The sequence below is a fragment of the Pundamilia nyererei genome, unplaced genomic scaffold, assembly GCF_000239375.1.
Source record: "Pundamilia nyererei isolate P.nyererei 1_Seehausen unplaced genomic scaffold, PunNye1.0 scaffold00093, whole genome shotgun sequence".
Taxonomy (NCBI): domain Eukaryota; kingdom Metazoa; phylum Chordata; class Actinopteri; order Cichliformes; family Cichlidae; genus Pundamilia; species Pundamilia nyererei.
The window spans coordinates 1166665-1184113 of NW_005187494.1; the positions used below are offsets into that span (position 1 = coordinate 1166665).

The 17449-nt window shown below is 40.8% G+C and overlaps 3 protein-coding genes across 4 annotated transcripts; 1 reads left to right on the forward strand and 2 right to left on the reverse strand.

Moving 5' to 3' along the window:
* Positions 1–617: 617 nt before the first annotated feature.
* On the reverse strand, positions 618–5241 carry LOC102210445 (XK-related protein 8-like). The gene is made up of 3 exons (XM_005739729.1): positions 4859–5241; positions 4286–4476; positions 618–2608 (listed from the first exon to the last, which is right to left on the reverse strand). Exons 1-3 carry the CDS (start codon positions 5164–5166, stop codon positions 1884–1886), a joined length of 1224 nt encoding a protein of 407 aa, XP_005739786.1. The 5' UTR covers positions 5167–5241; the 3' UTR covers positions 618–1883.
* Positions 5242–5657: 416 nt separating this feature from the next.
* xkr8.3 (XK related 8, tandem duplicate 3) lies at positions 5658–9994 on the reverse strand. Its single transcript, XM_005739730.1, has 3 exons — positions 9413–9994; positions 8244–8431; positions 5658–8159 (listed from the first exon to the last, which is right to left on the reverse strand). Exons 1-3 carry the CDS (start codon positions 9736–9738, stop codon positions 7408–7410), a joined length of 1266 nt encoding a protein of 421 aa, XP_005739787.1. The 5' UTR covers positions 9739–9994; the 3' UTR covers positions 5658–7407.
* Positions 9995–10679: 685 nt separating this feature from the next.
* Positions 10680–17034, forward strand: srsf4 (serine and arginine rich splicing factor 4). Of its 2 annotated transcripts, XM_005739732.1 has the most exons (6): positions 10680–10874; positions 12050–12240; positions 14033–14142; positions 14574–14788; positions 14881–14958; positions 16064–17034. In XM_005739732.1, the coding sequence occupies exons 1-6, from the start codon at positions 10768–10770 to the stop codon at positions 16575–16577; spliced, it is 1215 nt and encodes a 404-aa protein (XP_005739789.1). In that variant the 5' UTR covers positions 10680–10767; the 3' UTR covers positions 16578–17034. The 2 variants fall into 2 exon arrangements, with proteins under 2 accessions (XP_005739789.1, XP_013768034.1); XM_013912580.1 differs by lacking the exons at positions 10680–10874; positions 12050–12240 and adding an exon at positions 13483–13595.
* The last annotated feature ends 415 nt before the right edge of the window (positions 17035–17449 follow it).

Here is a 17449-nt window from a genome sequence, read left to right on the forward strand (position 1 = left end):
GGCAGTCCATCACTACTGCTTCATCAGTTTATGTGGAAATAAAGACACAAAACATCATAGAAGAAAAAGAAGTGATTTAAGCTGAACTCACAACTAACATCTTTTGTAAAAAAGGAGAAAACATTCATGTCAGAGTTTGGATTTGCATTCGAGTGGTTCAAAACAATAACAACAACACAAACTTAATGCACATTATTTAAAGCTTAAGTGTTGTGTAGAAACCTCATAAATACAACCAATGTCATTTTCACAAATGTAAAGTTTAGTGGAAATGTTCAGATGTCCACTTTTCTTTTTTTCTATTTGTAATATTCTCATTTCAAAGACATTCAAAGCCATTTGGAGACATGCAGAGGTCCTTAAAGCTGAACCTAATATAGTCAACACTGGTTATTTAACTGAGGTAATCACTCTTTCCCCCACAGTCCTATGATTTTTCCCTTTTTCTGTAAAGCAATGTAAATACATTTTTAATACTTTGAGTCAAGTTTTTAATATTCATATAGGAATAAACTACAAAAGAAACACAGTCACAAATATAGGCCATTGTTAAGGGTTCAATATTGAGGAAGGGTACAAGAGGTAAATCGAAGAATAACCACACTGATCCGGCCGGGTGAAGTCAAACAATGATTTAATGCACGCGTGGGAAGATCACTGCGTACGCAGACAGCAATTGATGATCTTCGACTTAATCAAAGCATAAACAGATATTTTATACCATCAGGGCTTAAATTTAATGACACTCCCTCAACGTCAGATCCATTTCATACATAGGTCAGATCAAAACCACAATAACTTTTAACACAGTTTAAAAAGAACATTGTCTTCGTCTTCCCAACAGGTACTTCCCTTCACTGCCGGATGCTCGCTTATCATCTTGACACATCAGCAGCAGTTGTGCTGTATATATACAGACACCATATTTACATACATATTTAGCATCAACATAATGTTCAAAAGGAGTCTGATTCTTCAAGTGATAAACATTTGGCTTGGATGTCCAGGAACTCTCGGCCAGAGCTTTTCAGCTGCCGGCTACACACACACACACACACACACAACAACACAACCTCAGGTCCCGGCACGTCTTATGCTGTGGAGGTGTGATGAGCTCATTGAGCTCCGCTGTGTCAGCCTCACCTGCAGCCGTGCACAAATCAAAGTGAAGTAAGAAAAACCGGAACAAACGCACACTAATCATGAAGCTACAGAGCCCCTTTACTCACATGGGTAAGGAATATTTTCATTGCATGTCCACATGTTGATGTGACAACAAGACATATACAGCAGGTTACCCCACAGTCAGACACCTGCCATCTACCAGCTAACTGTGTGAAGAGGAAAAATTGCTATAAATGTCTGTTTTTTTGTTGACACGCCTCCTCAGTTTATGGTAGCAGCAACTTAATCCAGTGCTAAGCACAGTGAGACTGATTACGTGGACATTCGTAGAAACCTTCTTGTCTGGGAGGAGGGATGGCAGACTCAGTCACTGCTGACAATAATTTTAACCTGTTACATTCTTTAGAAAAGATGATCCAGTGAAAGGGCCTTTGAAAAAGGATCTCTTCACATGTAAACAACAATTATTTAATACAGATTTGATAATTAAAGCCTCTCATTTTCCACCTCGTTTACCCTTTAATTTACGACTGATATGTTGAAATGTTTTGACACACAGTGAAATGATTTAATGCACAGCAGAAAGTGCATATTCAAATTCATCTCCACATTAAGATGAGTAATGCCTTGAGACATTATATCTGTGGCAAAAACAGACAAAAGGTCAGAGTCCTAGAAAACACAGCCAAGTGATCTCAAATAAAACATTCTACATGACTCGGTCTCTTTCCAGTCGTCCTGTGGATATCAAGTGCACATCAGGAGTAAAAGTTCTCGGCCAGCTTCCTCATTCTTTTATTGCAGTGTGCTGATGGGGCGGGCGGATGATGAGCTGCCACGTTTGCTGTGGCTGCACACATACAAAGTCCCAGTTCACCTTCAGGTTGCTGCTCTGTGCTGGCCCCTTTAAGCTCATCTTTGTCAGGGTTTGGATGGAAGACTTTATAATAAATAATTTTAAGTATTAGACCGAGGACGTAAACTGCAATAACACAGGCAGCTGTGATTAAAGCGTACATGGGCTCTATCACAAAATCAGGAGGATCTGTGCTCATCTTCCAGCACCACACAGCACAGAGGATGCAAATATCAGTCAGCATATACCCGTGATAGAGCACAGTCCTGTACCGCGTCTTCCCCTCAGCCACATTAAACCAGTCGAAATACCAAATGATGCCAACAGTGGCTCGATAAAGCCATTCTCCACAAGGACTTTCCATGAAGTCCGTCTTGGATCGCCAAGCAAAGAAGAATAAAACCAACCAAGAGCAGATGAAGTGGGCGAAGATGAAGCAGGGCAGCACGGAGGCGAAAAGAGCGAGAGCAGTGAGACGGGAAGAGATGAGAACCAGGTTCCAGATGAAGTAGATGACTGATGAGGTTATCTTCTGGTTTTCTTTGGCAGGCAGGAAGGAGAGCAGCGAGCGATGGTAGGTCGTCACAGTGCAGGCGATAGCCGAGGCCGAGCCGACGGCTTTCAGAACTGAGGGAGAACGAGAGGCAGCGTCAGAACAAGCAAAGAGAAATGTTGTGAAGTGTGCCACTCCACATAAAGACAAGCAAACTGGTCCCAGAATCAGCAGACTTTTAATGTATCATAACGTATAATGTATATTTAGAGAAATTTTAGGTTCAGGTTGTGCAAAAGTGCAAAAGTCTAGCATAGGCCTCAGCTTTCAACAGAGTCACATATGAAAATTTTAGGTCTGAAAAAACACATTTGAAAATGTTGGCTTCAAAATGCAGATAAAAATCAGACCTTTGATATGGTAGAACTGTTTGGATCAGGCCCCATCACTCACATAAAAATAACCTAAAAAGCACTTTGTTAAGTTTTCCCAACTGGATGATCAGGAAGAAGAACAAGGATCCCATGCATCCCAAGCATCACAGATATTAAACCGGTCCAGGTTTGTGATTGAAACACTGGTTTATGCCATTAGATTAGTGGTTATTTAAAAAAATCTGCTTTCAATTTGTAACATTTGAAGTGGGTGTAAAATTGATTTGAGCTCAAACATGTTTTTCAGCGCTGAATAATTCACATGGATATCGCCTGTATTTAAGAGTTATCGAAGATCAACAACATCACATTTAAAACCACTCCCATGTACTTCACCAGCCTGTAACTCACAAAGCATTCGTAGTATGAAGGTAAAGTTTTGCATGATTTCAACAAATATATCAGAGTTCTTATACAAGGAAATCAGCTGATTCTGTGAGGGTCATGTGGAAGGCAATGACCTGTCTTGGGTTCCTCTTCAAGCATTGTTCCTTTTAATGGTTAGGGATTTTCCTGCACAAGACATTTTTAGATATGCATGTGATCGGTAGCTGGAGTTACAAAGGACACAAATTACATTACTTTTTTTAAAAACTTTTTAAAACTGTGGCACAGAAGAACATGTGTCTGTATTTGTTTGGATTTGGCTAATCGTCCTAGGCCAAATAAATGTTTTTGGTCTCTCACTCTTATCAGTTGTTTGTGCGTGTGGCAGAAATTAATCAGGAATAATACTTTAAACAAAAACATGTAAGTACAATAAACATGGCTTTGTTTTTGAATCTTTTAACCGAGCGCCGGCAAATGTTTCAGCGCGTGGTGACCCTGTTGTGTAACTTTATGTGGTCTGCCACTTCCTGTCCAGGTTGCTGAGGTTCCTAAACACTGAAGTTGGAGTAATTTCACTTACAGATGATAAAGGAATATCTGGGAGGGGAGACATTTCACAAACTGAATGGTTACTGAACTATGGCTTCATATTACAGCACCACACTTGAATTGAGTGAGCTCTTTAGAACAAAGCATTCTTTTAAAAATGTTTTTGACAGCGTGGCTAGCTACCTTAATTATTTTGTACACGGTGGCACTGAGATCAAAGATCTGTGGCTGAATACTTTTGTATTGTGCATATTGTATTTGTACTGTGTACAAAAAGTGCATACTCTATGTCTAAGAAAGTACACTGCTAGCATAAAAATACTTTCGGCTTAGTTGAAGTGAATATGGGTGAGCTGATCTTTGATAATCTGAAGACTTTAAACTTACTTTAAAGTATCAATGAGCCTCCCCATTTAGTTTTTCATTAAGAATTTATTTTACAGTGTCACTATTTCTGCCCAAAACATACATGACTTTAACTCGAGTAATGAACTGTACCTGTAACAGGATCCAGATGGCCCTGCTGCAGAATGATGGTGAGCATGAGTGTGAGCTGCGGGGCGCTCTCTGAAAACGTCTCTACGATTCGCAACATACTCAGATCGTGGCTCAGAAACACAGCTACACCCTCAGGGTCAGGGAGCTTTGTGCGGAAGCTTTCTACAGCCTTTTCCAGGACTCCTGCGTGCCTGAGAGCCAAAATATAATAAATGAGTCACAACCAGGTAAAGCAAATCCAAATGTCAAACACGCCTAGTTGAATTTTCCTGAAAGCATTCTTGTTATGGAAGCAAGTGAGCAAATAAAATCAGTTTGCCCGACACACAGTGAAGGAAAGAAAACAAAATGTAGCTTATCTTGTGAAACAGAGGAAATTAAAGCATGACTCGGGAATTCGGGAAGTTATAAATGCTGATTTTCACATAATAGTTCAAAAATAAGATAAAATGAAACTGACAGAACCACAGCACTACAGATGATGAAATCTGTACTCTTGTGGTTTAATGCACGAACCTGATGGAGTTCTTGCACTACAGGCACTTTAAACACGCTTTATTAATTTAATACTACCTGAAGTAGATGCCCAGCTGGAAAACATGCAGCAGTTTGAGCAGCCTCTTGGTAGGCCAGCCCTCGACCTTTGTCTTCATCCTGAACTCGTCATAGCTATACCAAAGCCAGCTGTAAGCCTGAGTGAGCAGTGACGAGACCAGGAGCAGAAACAGCAGAACAGCAAGGCACACGTAGGCCTTTTCCTTATAGAAGGACACAGCGGTCCATATATCCAGCCCTATGTCAACCAGGTACAGCGGCAGGCCCACACAAGTGAAGAGGAAGTCCCAGCAGGAGTATTTAAAGTTAGCCTGAGTGCCTGACATGTTCACCCGTCTCTCTGCGTGCCTCTAACACAGCTGCATGTGATGCATGAGCTGAAAGACAACTTATATAGACAGATAACGAAAGTAAACTCAAGATTTGAGAGTTTCAAAACCCCTCCTACCAACCAGCCCGTGTCCTGAAACTTATCTTAAAGGCACATTGTGTTAATTCACACACATACACACCTCCTGCTGGCGAATATCCCGCTAACAGTAAACATCGTCTTTGGATGACTGTCAGAAAGACTGAAACTGAAATTCCTTTCTGGATATTTTAAGCATCATCCAGAAATCCTGCCCTTTAGCCTTCTCCTTACCTGGCACAGGTTGACAGCTGTGAGGTGGGAGCCCTGCATTAATGCACCCACTGGTTTACCTAAAGGGGAAGCCCAGATCTTTTTACTGTAAGCCAATGATTTACAGTAAAAAGATGTGCGGATGCTCGTAATCTGGGTTTGCAGAAAGACACAAAAACAAAAAGAAGTGACTTAACTTAGGTACTACTTTAATAATTGCACGGGACAGATGAGGTAAATGTTTAACAGGAAGTAATCCCCTTAACCTTTCATACCAGCTGACAGCATGCCAAAAAGTGGCTCCAAACACTATCAACTCTTTTACAGAACAGAGTTTCAACATATTGTAAATGATGTAAATGATGATGTGGAGGCAGGTTTACTGAAAAAGCTGGGAGATGGATGTGCTTTCAGCTCTGCATGTATACTAAAGTAAAAGTATTTTGGCACATGACATATTTGAACAAGCTAAACAGATAGTGGATGGATGAGCGACAATAACACTAGATTTGGCAGCTAAATGCAGAGAAATATCTAAAACATTCGTGTCTGTGACAAATCAGCAGGTTAGCTGAACTTGCTTTACAACACAAAAGAAAAAAGGAGAAACCAAGCTAGTGGATTTAAAACACTTGACCAGCTTTTGAAAAGAAACTATGAACGAACGAACTTACAGTGAAATTTACATTCAAAAAGGTTCCAGCAGCAACTCTAACAAGATAAAATAAAACACACACACGACAACAAAGGTAATTTAAAACCTCAGAAACAAGTTTTGCAGTGTTTCAAAAACAAATTCCAATTTAGAGGGAAAATCCAGATCTCCCACACTTTTAGTAAAAAAGAAAACCCACTAGAAACAATGTACAAATGTAAGATAGCTGTTTTTATTTTACTCTTTAACCAAGTCTCTTTATTAAACCATTTATAGCTTAGTTTTTATAATTACATACTGAATAAATACAATTCTATTCTAAATCTATTTCTAGAAATCCTAAAGTGAACTGAACTATAACACCTATATAGAAAAACGGTCTTTCTGCTCACACTTAACAGTAATATTTAGGCTACTAACAGGCTGGAGTAATAAAACACAATTAAAAAGCACACAAACAGATTTGGTTTAGCTTATCAAACTATTCCTGCTTCAAACAGAATGAAAAATTAAAGCTGTATGCAATTTTTTTTCTAACGTAATTTATACATTAGCCACAACACTAAAACCTTTAGCAGATTTTGTATTTGCTGAGAACACCCATAAACCTACCAACCACAAAACGCTCTCACAGCTCCTGTGTTGGTAACCCAGCAGGTCTGAGAGGCTTTGACAGCATGAGAGGATGTACACATAATTAGGCAAGTGGTGTTAATGTTGTGGCTGACTAGTGTTTGTATAGTTACAGTACAGTATTTGTGGTTGTAAGAAGCCACTGTGGGAGCATCTTTGTGTAAACACTGGACTGAGCTGAGTGCTCATCAGGTATTTCATTTGACACTTCAGTTAAAAATGTATCCAGAAATCCCCTTTATTACAGTATAAACACTGTCTGTATATTTATGCTTGAATGTAAAAGTACACTTAGTGTAAATACAAGTTTATTATTGCAAGTTTCTTGTTTCATGTACGATTTTAGAATCTGTACTTTGAAGCCACAGAAGGGAATGGTTCACTTCAGACATGTTTGCACTAGTGGGAATATTCGCATTTGCAGAGGTGATATTGTCCTATGTGCACATTGGACTATGAAGCTACAAGTTGGAGACCAGCTAATGTCTGATCTTAATTTGTCAATCATTTATGTTCTTAAGTGCACTTTGGCTGGGAAAACTTCAGAGTTTTAGTGCACATTGGAAAACTATTTTAGTGCACCAAGCCTGCAGAAAAAAACTGCAGCACAAATCTGAGAAACAGAAACAGATGCTTCATTCAGTAAAAAGCCAGACATCACAGACGAGGGGGCTCGGCACCATTTGTGCCGTGAGGGTTTCGGAGGACTCTTTGATCTGTGTAAAAATTAGTGGCGTGGCAGGCCATGCGTTTGTTGACAAGTGTAGAGGACGGGGTGCTGTCCTGGATGGAAAAGTCTCTAAAGGACACTTCTGCATCAGGCAGATCACTGGGCAGTCCAGGCTCCCTCCCCAGGGGTCTCCACAGTTTAGGGTGGAAACAGCAGTAGTACAGAGTTTTAAAAAGCAGCCCCAGGAGGTAAGTGAGAGGTAGAGAGATGAGAAGTGGGAGGACAAACGCATCAGTCTGGACCAGGTCTCTGTAGCACCACCAGGTCACCAGCAGGATCACCCCATCTATGGTCATGAAGGAATGGTAGATTAGGCTCCTGCCACGGGTCTGACCCTCAGCCACATTAAACCAGCTGAAGTACCAGATGAGCCCCACGGTGGACCGGTACAGCCACTCCCCACCCACGCTGTCCATGAAGTTTGTCCTCTGTTGCCACGCCCACAGCACAAAGACGAACCACAGCATCAGAAAATGGGCGGCGATGTATCCAGGAAGGACAGAGGAGAACAGGGCGAGCGCCACCACCCGTGGAGCGATTAGCAGCAGATTCCACAGGAAATAGATTAAGGAGGACCCCCATCCCTGCTTGGCTTTGTCTATGAGGAAGGCACGCAGGCAGCGGTGGTAATCCACTACCATCCAGGCTATGGAGGTGGTTGAAGCAGCAATACTTACAACTGAAAAACAGAAGTCAAACCAAGAGGAAGTGAACAAGTGCACAACTGTGATGTTTGCTTGCTGTTCACAGAGAGAGAACTCACACTGAACTGTCCTGGCCTTGTTGGTGCGAAGTATGACGTGGATCATCAGGGTGAGCTGAGGTGCGCTCTCACAGAAGGTCTCGATAAGACGGAGCATGCTCAGGTCATGTGTCAGGTAAACGGCATACTCTGACCCTTCCTCTTTCCTCCACCAGACTCTAAAGCCCTGACGTATGGCGGAGATGTGTCTGAGTGCGGATGGGAGAGCAGCGTGAGAAAATGACACAGCAATGAACAAACCAAACTCATGGAAATAATCGGGTGTGATTCATTAGGAGAGGTCAAAAACAGTGTGACTGAGCTTTTCATACCTCATTAATTCATTTTTATGCAGTCAGTTGTGCTCAGACTTACTGGATTTACAACTTACCACACCTGACACTGACATTTGTACATGGCTTGAGGTGTTTTAAAGAAAAATATATGGTTTCATTTTTGATTAGAAAATAAAGAAAGTGAAAAAGCTATGCTAATGAAACTTTCACAACAAACAGGCAGAGGCCTTAGCTGCTGTTGAAACACTTATTGAGAAACAGATTCAGTGATGAATTCGGAGTGATTACATGAAATGACCTTACTAACACTTAACAGATGTGTTTTACATTTACTTAGTTCCTAAAGCTAAAACCCGGGATGTTTTACTGTTTTAAATTATTAGCACCCTGAGTTTATTTATCATTGCCAAACTTTAAAATGTTCAAAACAGGTACTACTATACCATAACACCTTTATTCATAAAGCACTTTAAAATAAACCGGGGTTCACAAAGTGCTGTACATATAAAATAGCATAAACAGAAAATAAAATCAAACATTAAAAAAATAGAGAATTAGAGAAAACAGAAAAATAGAGCCAACCTTTCAAAAGGTGCCAGAGGCTTCAGCAAATAAATATGTTTTAATACGAGTCTTAAACTCAAAAGGAGAAGACGCGCATCCGAACAATCAAGCAGCTGCATTACCCCGATGTTTATCAAATTAAAATTTTATTTCAGTTTTAAATTTATGGACTGTGCACTGTTGCTGTTCAAACATGAAAAACCTAGTGTTAAAGCTAAAATAAAACTGCTTTAACCTTGCCACACTTCCATAAAATCCTGCCATTTAGTCTTCTCCTTACGGTGACAGCTGAGAGTTGGGAACTCTGCGTTAAAGCACCTGCGGGTTTACCTAAAGAGGAAGCCCAGTTGTAGAACATGCAGCAGGCAAGACAACTTCACTCTGTCCCCGAAGAGCACGCTTTTCGCCCCAGTGTGTTCGCTGAAGCCCGGCAGCTCTCGGTCGTACTTGAACCAGAACCAGCTGAACATCTGGACCACGACGGACGACAGGACCATGAGGCCAACCAGGACTCCGAACCAGAAGAAGTCTCCTCGGCAGTAAAACTCAGTGGCCACCCAAACATCGGAGCCCCAGTCTACGAGAAAAGTGCACACTCCGATCACGGAGAAGACGAAGTCGGTCCAGGAGTACTTTGAAAAAGTTCCGCGCTCCATGGCTGAGCCTCCCTCTCTCAGCAGCTAGCTGTCCACTCGAGCTACCTGTTTCTGAGAAGCTAACCTTCAGCTAACGTCGTGTACCGTTATTTTCCTCCCAAAGTGGCTCCACAGTCTTCTTCACCACAATGAAGAGAAGTTGCAGAGGGTTTGACATTTTGAGCTCCAGTAAATTAATGTTACGCCCCAAGACAAATAAATTACGTTTAAAAACTAAAAAATACTTCCAAAGAGAAGAACGGGTGTGTTTGTGTGATTGTTGGCCACGCCCACCGCGGCTCATGCAGGTTTTAAACGCATCACAACAGTCACCGCTTTCCGACATTCACCATTTTTATTTCAGGCATGAGGCTAGCAGTTTCGACGAATTTCCAGCAACGGCCTCCTAATTGCAGTACTCTTAGGCCACAAAAATACTTGTTTCTTATACACTCTCACAAAGTTTCTGTAGTTGTTTAACTACGCTTTTAATGTCTATTTGTTGTTTGTAGTCCGGTACCATCAAGGAGTGCGTCTTGTCGCAAATCCTTAACTGGCCGATCTCCCACTGTTGTACCTTTGCGTGAATTGCACCCGATAGTTTCAGTGTTTTAAACAAAGCTTGTCATAGCTGTGTATGCTTGTAGGTTTATTTGCGTACTTAGAAATCCGATTACATACACAGTGATCTGAATAGTCACACACAGATTTTAATATGCACACAAAAACTGAGATAGACATTCGCACAAATAGTTCTGGTTCAATAATAACCCCACAATGTCTGTGATAACTAGGAATGGAAACTCCTATCCAACGGTGGCTCTGGTCTAACTGTAAAAAGTTATTTTCATTCATTCTTAAAATAGCCTAATCGCACGATATATTTTCTAAAAACTAAAGTTAAAAAAACTAAGACAACCCCCCTTTTAGTCGTGGCCTATCATCTCAAAGGAGGGCCTTATGTATGGCGGCAGTCTCACGCCTGCGCTGTAGCCGCTTGGTTGTTGTCGGGTTTGTCGTTTCGGCAGCACGCTCGGAAGAGGCAGCAGCATGTCGCGGGTGTATATCGGAAGGTTGAGCTACAGAGCCAGAGAGAAGGACGTAGAGAGGTTCTTTAAAGGCTACGGGAAGATACTCGAAGTCGACTTGAAAAACGGGTAACGATGCTGTGAATTAATCGTGTTTAACATGGAAATTGGTGCTTGAAGGGCCGCGTACGGCCTTGTTGAATCCAAAGCGGGTCAGACTTGCTAATGCTAATATAGCTACTCTACACCAAATTTCGCTTTTCCCGTTATTACGCGTGTTTTTTTTTCCCCTAAAGTACGCCTTCGTTTTACACGAGTGCTTGTTTTATCGATGTAAAGGATGTAAAGGTCAAGCTAAATTTTCCCATCTTTATTGTTGGTTATTGTTTGCGTTAGCGCCAAATCGCTAGCGAGCTAATGTTGGACGTGGCAAAGTCAAAGGCGGCTGTGTGCATTACAAGCAAACGGTCTGCTGCAGCTGTAACTTCACCCACCGTTATATTTTTAACGCAATATGAAACTGGAAGGGGAATAGTTTCAACCGTATGCATAGCCTTCCTTTACGTTAAATATCTCTTTGCAGTCGTACTGGCGCTAATCTGAACAAATTAACGTGTAGGGCCGCTAAAATCTAAGGCTCCAACCGGATGGTTTTATTGTCTCTATAATACGATTGAATAGTCTGTAAAGTTCGATTACTTGGTCTGTATGTGTCACAAAGCTGTGGAAAAATACCCACTGATGGCTGAGATATAAAATTTACAAAAATGCACAACAAATAAATTTGTATTTGTTCACATTTGAGGAAGTAAAATGGTGTATTGAGAAATGTATGCGTTACAACAGCCAACAATATTAAATGAGAGGTATAATAAAAAATTGGTTCAAGGAAGTCGAATAGCTTAATAAAATGTAGTAATTCAATAATAATATATAAAAACATAAAAAAAACATATAAAAAGGGTGATAACATGAAAATGTTTAGAAAAACACAATAGGAAAAAGGTTAAAATTTATATTACTAAAATAAAATAAATCATCCAAGTTAAAAAACAACAACACACACACAACTTGTCAGTAAAAAAAACTAAACAGGAGCAAAACTTAAGTAAAAATTTGCATAAAGTATTATGTCATAAAACACAGATAACAGTAAAACATGTAAAATGTTGGATTTAAAAGACAATAATATTTTTTTTCCTGCTCAGTTACCTGCTGCCATCAGTAAACTTGTTACATTGCTGCAACTCTGCTGTAAAGTCCTTTCTTCTTTTTATTTAAACATGTTTTATTTCCATCTGTAGGTATGGGTTCGTTGAATTCGATGACCCCCGTGATGCTGATGATGCAGTATATGACCTAAACGGCAAAGAGCTGTGTGGAGAGAGGGTCATTGTGGAGCACACCAGGGGACCACGTCGTGATGGAGGCTATGGTGGTGGTGGTGGTGGAGGAGGAGGTGGTGGAGGAGGTGGAGGAGGAGGAGGAGGGCGGAGTAAGTGTCCAGCGGTGTATTACCCGTATTTCACGTGAATAATAATTTATAAGAAATCTCATTTATTTCAGGGAATTCTTAAATTTCATGGGGGGCAGAACTGGTCCTTGGTGGCTAAAGTGCATTCAGTTTATATCATAACTTCATGGTGGAAACTGAGAGAGGTGGTTTTTCTGTAGCTGGTTCTTAGAATTGGGTGGAGTGAGGTGAAGCTGGTTTGTTCTCTATTAATTCAATTTTCGTTTCTGGGTCACACCTTCACAGTAGTTTCATCACAGTTCACCTTTGTTGCAATCTCAATGAGCATTCCTGGTTTCTAGTGGTGTTTTTGAATTGGGGAAATCTTACTCATGTACTACTTAACAGTTGCTTCTGCGATGCAGTCCCTGACAGATGGCGGCATCTTTCTTTCTGTGATGGAAAGCTGGAAACAGGCAAGGTGGAACCTAAGAAAGAAAATGGCGCTGCTCTGCTGTCTAAAGTGAACATTTAACAGTTTAACCACAATTTGGCATGTTATGACGGTCTGATTAAGCTTTTCAAATCAGGATTTGACCAATATCTGGTCCTTGTGTCTGGTAGGTGTATCCCCGATACCTCTAGATCGTTCTTTGAGAACCAAAGGGGAATTATTCCTGCTAAGCCGCTGACCTCATTTTCTTTGTTTTGATCGTTGAGACACTCCCACCCGTCCACATTTCACTATTGTTCTGGCTTGAGTGAGCCTTCTAGGTTTCTAGTGGTCTCTTAGCCTGTGAGTACATCTGAGTTTCTGGATAGAGCAGTAATTTGGTTTTGAATTGCTTTGCTATACATCACTTCACAGCTTCTACTCAGAAAAGAACAGCAGGCGTGGGAGGAGGTGTCATAACGTGATTAAATCTGTGTGCACCAGAGCCACCAATGACTTCTTCAAATATCTTGGGTTTCCATGTGATGGATTTGAAACTAACAATACATGTGAATGTGTGATGATGCGGGAATTGGCTTACTAATTAAAACAGTATAAATGTATTGATTGAGCATTGTAGAGTAACTATTTGACTGTCAAATATCTTGTAATCTATTGATGTCTTATTCCGTTTTTTATTTCATTTAAAGTGATTGTCAATTTAAAGGTAAAGATTTAACAAAGAACCTCAATGTTTTAATTGAAAGAGTCCTTTGCTGACTGCCTGCCCCTATTGCTGGCCATGGTGTCCCCCCTTTCCAAGAGTGTGGTTTGACCATTCTGGGCCCCTGGGCAGACCAAAAAAGGGAGCCATTGTGAATGAAGACCGCTTTTCCCATTAGGCCCAGGCCGGGTGGTGAGGATGCCATGGGGTTAGGAACAGATGTGGGTTCAGCTCTTATAGGTGCCTGAAAAAAAACAACATGTTTTGTATCAGTGAAATGTTTTTAGATAGGATAGATTAGACACTTGATTTAGTTCAACGTAAGTACTTCCTCCTTCAGTTATTAATTTGATTTTTATTGCTTTTTTCTTTTCTTTTTTCTTATTAAAATAGGCCTGTTGAGCATCAACCAAAATTTAATATCCATAGGGTTTTTTTTTCTTGTTGGCTTAAAAATTTAAAGAAAGACTAATAGAAAGAAATAATTAGGGTCTTTTTAGGAATTAATAGCTTTTTCTCTTTTTTTCAGCCTTTTTGCTTTTTCCCTATTTTGTTTCCTTTCCCAAGAGATTATTGATATATTTTAATAGTGTGTAGCTGGAAGTTTAGTATGACTGCACCATCTCGGTTGCTTTCCAGTCCTCATTGTTCCTTCTGTTTCCTTGTTACCCTGAAAGGTGGATATGGACGCTGGGGAGGAAGAGACAGATATGGTCCACCTATACGGACAGATTATCGGCTTATTGTTGAGAATCTTTCCAGCCGCTGTAGCTGGCAAGACTTAAAGGTATGTTTTTGCTTAATTCACCCTCCTCTCTCATATTAAATACTTATTGTGAAGGAAGTAAGGCTTACAGTCCTGATTTAAAAAAATTTTTTTTGAAGTGAACCTTTATTTCAGCGTTTTAACATTTCCCACAGTGAGATTTTCCCCGTCTTTTTCTTTTTTTTTTTTTTTTTTTTTTCCCCTTATTTTACCCAACTTTAAGAACGTTGCATTAGATTTTAATTTTTGTTTTTATTGTGGCCACATGATTATATAAACATTCATAAAGCACAACACACCCATTCTGATCAGGTTGTCCATAAGGGAAGATGTAATATGAATCCATGATTCAGAAGCTCTCATGGATTTTATGTAAAATATTTACATGCAGTTTGGTCAGAGCCTCCAGTGGACACATTCTCATGATTTCATCTGTTTCCTCTCCTTGGTAGGACTACATGAGGCAGGCGGGTGAAGTGACTTACGCTGACACCCACAAGGGCCGGAAGAATGAGGGGGTGATCGAGTTCAGGCTCTACTCTGATATGAAGAGGGCCCTGGAGAAGCTCGACGGCACAGAGGTGAACGGCAGAAAGATCCGGCTCATTGAGGACCGTCCTGGTGCCAGGCGCCGCCGCTCGTATTCTCGTAGCCGCAGCCGTTCCAGGTAAAAAAGGCACTGTTGTCTGGTATTATATTAGGAATTGCATGCTGCTGCAGTCGGATCCAAGATCGATAAATGGTATAATATTTTGTCAGGTCTCGCTCCAGGAGCCGCAGGTCTCGTAAGAGCCGCAGCCGCAGTGAGAGCAGCAGTCGCAGCCGCTCCCGCTCCAGGTGAGAAAAACTTTATTTTGCTGTTTTGTCCAGAAACTGATAGATGTTCGATCGATTTGTCCTCTCACTAGCTGCCTTGAGACAGCTTGAGACTTTGTATCCAGTTCAGTTGTTTTTATAAGTATGTTACAGGAAACGTGTTACGCTCATTTATAGCTTTCATATTCGTAGACTCTACTAGAGTTACTTTGCATGATTCAAATCAAAGTTTTCTTATCTTTCTTTCTTATCCTCTTTGTTGTGACTTATTACTTCATCCTGTCTGTAAGAAGCCGTTATAGCTCCAGCCAGAGCCGTGAGACTGAGATTGCCATATTAGGATAGATCTCTCGTTCTCACTGTAGAGGAAAGCTAGCTGAAAATAAGGGGTTGCGTTTACTTCTATCCTGACTTCATTAATACAGACTTTGTTTAAATATGACCACCCGTTACTGAAATCGTGGGTGTATATATAAAAATAAGGAAATGCATAATGGGTTTAATAATACATGTACAAAAATGTAAATAAATCTTCAGGTCAAACCTTCAGTCTTTGTCATAAGACGATGACATCGCGCATTGGTTTGTAAAGTCGTGCTTAACTGCAAACGGAGCGTTTTCAGGACTGCAACTGCAATTAGGACTGCATGCTGCCTGGCTAATCCTCTGTCATTAACAATAACAAAGGATGAGCAGATCCTGAATAATCCTCCTTTGTGATTTCTGATTCTTAGTTACTAAATATGACTGAGCGCATAAATTGATCATAAGTGTTTACTGAGGTTAGCGCTGAGGGCTGTCTTACTGTAGACTTCTATAGGGCAAGAAGTCTTTTATTTATTTATTTTTGTTTGGTGGCCTTTAAAAAGCATGACGACTACGTACTTTCTCTTTACTGTCTTCAGACAGGATGTAGAAATTTCTGTTTAAATTATGTCTCAGATTCTTTTAAAGCAGCTCACAATCATTCCATTTTTGTGTTGCAGAACATCGAAACGGAGAAAACAGACCTTAGAAAAACCCTTAAAATTCTAGTAATTTTACCCAGCTGTTCAGTGCTTTATGTTAATGAGAATTTTGGTGGATGGGTTGGTGCAATAAGACTTGGTTTGTCTTTTGTCCACAGAGCTGCTTCTCGCTCCCGCAGCCGATCTCGTAGCAAGAAGAATAAGGGAAAGGGCAAGAAGGAGGAGGAGGAGCGCAGCAACGGCGCTCAGAAGAACAAGGATCGCAGCCGGAGCCGCAGCCCCAAGAGTAAAAAGAGCAAGAAAGAAGGGAAAAAGGGCAAGAAGGGGGAGTCCAGGTCCAGGTCTCGCTCTCGTTCTCGCTCCAGGTCTCGCTCTAGATCTCGTTCTGCATCTGGAGCTAAAGATCAGTCAAGGAAATCTGTCTCAAAGGGCCGGGAGGAGCCCAAGAGCGATGACGAGGGCGGCGAGCCTGAGCGAGGCTCACGCTCTCGTTCTCGTTCCCATTCTCAGTCTCCTGAGGAGTCCAAATCCAGAGCCAGGTCTAAATCAAAGTCCAAATCCCGTTCCCCCTCACCTGCCAAAGCCCGCTCCCGTTCCCGCTCCGCCTCCAGATCGGAGTCCCGCTCTAAATCCCGCTCCCAGTCTCGTTCTCGTTCCCGTTCCCGCTCTTAGTTCAGATTTTGGACTGTTTGTCACAAGCCCTCCTCCCAGTGTCTCCCTCCTGCCCTCCATTTACATTCCCCGTGCCCGACAACACTATCCTCACCTCCTGTTTTTTGATAAGTAGCTGTAGAATACCAGGCGCTCATGCTCGATGTCTCTTATGCACATGCTACTCCATTTCATTTGCCCTTTACCAACATACGTTTTCATTAGTGGTGTTTGTAACAATAACAACAGGGTGCAATGTCAGTTTTATAAGTTCAAGCGAAGGTATGGTATTTGTCTTAGCCTTTTTTAATCAAATGTAGAAGCATACTGTTTTTGTCGATATGCTGGTTGGGAACACCTTCCCCACTTTTGTGAAATCCTTGTAATCTTTGTTTCACATTAAAAAAAAAAAAAAAGCTTGTTCTGGACTTGTTAGTCATGTTTATGTTGGTAATAAATTCGGTGTGTGAGGGAAGCAGGTTGGCTCTTTTATTTTTTATTTTTTTTGCATGATTGTGTAAATATCACTGGGGTGAGTTTGTTTCTTTGTTTGCTCAGAAAACAGTTGGAACAGTTTTTAGAAAATGTTTTTGGGTTTTTTTGTTTTGTTATCCTATGTTAACATAGGATTAATTAAAAAAAAACAACAACAACTCATAAAGCAGTTTTATCTGTTTAAAAAAGCCAAAGATGTTTTTTGTAAAGTAAAAGGCAGGTTTGACTGCTGGCTAGCTTCAGTTTCATAACTTGGTAAATTCCCCTCAAACTCGGCTGATTACACATTTTTGTCTAATAAACAATTAGTGGGTACATTTTTATTCACGCCAAGCTTAATATTACATTTAAATTTATAAAACTGATTCAAGCCACCTGTTTTCCATGTGACAGAAATT